Consider the following 1,546-nt stretch of genomic DNA (forward strand, 5'->3'; position numbering starts at 1 on the left):
ACAGACAGACAGACAGACAGACAGACAGACAGACAGACAGACAGACAGACAGACAGACAGACAGACAGACCGTTGTAAAGGATATGAATGGACCAGGACTTTGATGGAGATTCTTCTGAGGAAGGTGAAAGGGGTAAATATATAGAGAGCAGACGTGGCACTGAACCGGAAGATGGCCGTCCCTTTATTAACTACTATAAAAGTCTGAGGGAAGAAAGAAAGAGGAAAGATGCATTAGTAGCAATACAAGTTGTGGTTTGAGGTCAAATCACAGTAAACAAACAGTTGTAAAGTGCACAATACTCTATTCAATTTAAACCAGTAGGGGGGTCTTTTAAGGTGGGGTGGGTTTGAGTAAATCAACACTCTTTGGTCTGTGCCAGTCCAAATAACCTGTTCTCAAATAGGAGTCAATAAATAGATTGTTGTGTGTACCGGACAGGATTTATTTATCTTCCATGTTGAGAGTCTGACAATGTCTACCATCTGTCTACATCAACGGTAAGCAGTGTCTAGGCAGTCCTGCAGTCCTCCAAGACAGACCCGGGTTCAAATACTATTTGAAATCTTTCAAATATTTWTGAGTGTTTGCTCTAGCYTGCCTGGAGTGCCAGAATGGTGGGGTTTGCAGTTYGGGGACTATTGTATTGGTCAATTAAGCCAGGGAAGCTCAATCAARCACATATAAAGTATTTGAAATGATTTCAAATACTATTTGAACCCAGCCAGGTTCAAGCAGCAAACTCCTTCCCATCAACAGAGCCAGTCAGTGCACTATAAGGCCAGCCCAGCTCAGATAATGCAGGCAACTCTTCTCCAAAGCAGGCTGAATATTTACTGAACAGATGTGGACGTATTTATTTAAATATTTATTCGTCTTTGGTTAATCCCACAGTCCCAACAGCAGCAGGCCGGTCTTTGCCGTTCTGCTGCCATAGGCGAGACCAAAACATTTTCCCCCCCCCCCCCCCTGCAAAACTAGAATAGTCCCAGTAAGCAAAATGACGTTGAAAAGGCATCTAAAATATGTACTTTCCAGACGTTGAAGTTAGGTTAAATTTAGGTGCTGAATGAAAGGTGAAAAGGTATTTTCCATATGTTTAAAATACATATTTTCCAGGATGTTGAATAGGCATCTTTTCCGGACTTTAAAAAATACATATTTTTCGGAGGTTGAAATCAGATTCATTTTCGGTTCTGAATGAAAGTTGAAAAATCTTATTTTACAGACGATGAAAATATGTATTTTACAGACGATGAAACCAGGCTCATTTTTGGTTCTGAATGAAAGTTGAAAATAAATCCTTTATAGACGTCTATGTTTGGGGTCAAATCAAGGCTTGTCCAGACCGGACAAAAACTGAACTAAACATAGATGTCAATGATCGGTTCAGATTTTGTCTGGACCGGACCAAAACCCAATGTCCGTAGAAGTGGAAATCAAGGCCGGTCCGGAACGGCACCAAAATAAGACATCACGGAGTGTCAGTCCGTGCTTACCGAGGTGTAGCTTAAAGTGTTGCCTGAAACGGAATAATATGAATAT

General features: G+C 41.1%; 1 protein-coding gene across 1 annotated transcript in view; it reads right to left on the reverse strand.

Moving 5' to 3' along the window:
- Nucleotides 1-1,546, reverse strand: part of LOC139024606 (sodium channel protein type 2 subunit alpha-like) — a 62,018-nt gene that overhangs the window by 6,499 nt on the left and 53,973 nt on the right. The window contains exon 3 of the mRNA XM_070439491.1: nucleotides 71-204. Coding sequence (XP_070295592.1) covers nucleotides 71-204 — 134 coding nt within the window. The remainder of the gene's footprint in view (nucleotides 1-70; nucleotides 205-1,546) is intronic.

The sequence above is a fragment of the Salvelinus sp. IW2-2015 genome, unplaced genomic scaffold (assembly GCF_002910315.2).
Source record: "Salvelinus sp. IW2-2015 unplaced genomic scaffold, ASM291031v2 Un_scaffold1702, whole genome shotgun sequence".
In the NCBI taxonomy this organism is placed as follows: Eukaryota; Metazoa; Chordata; class Actinopteri; order Salmoniformes; family Salmonidae; genus Salvelinus; species Salvelinus sp. IW2-2015.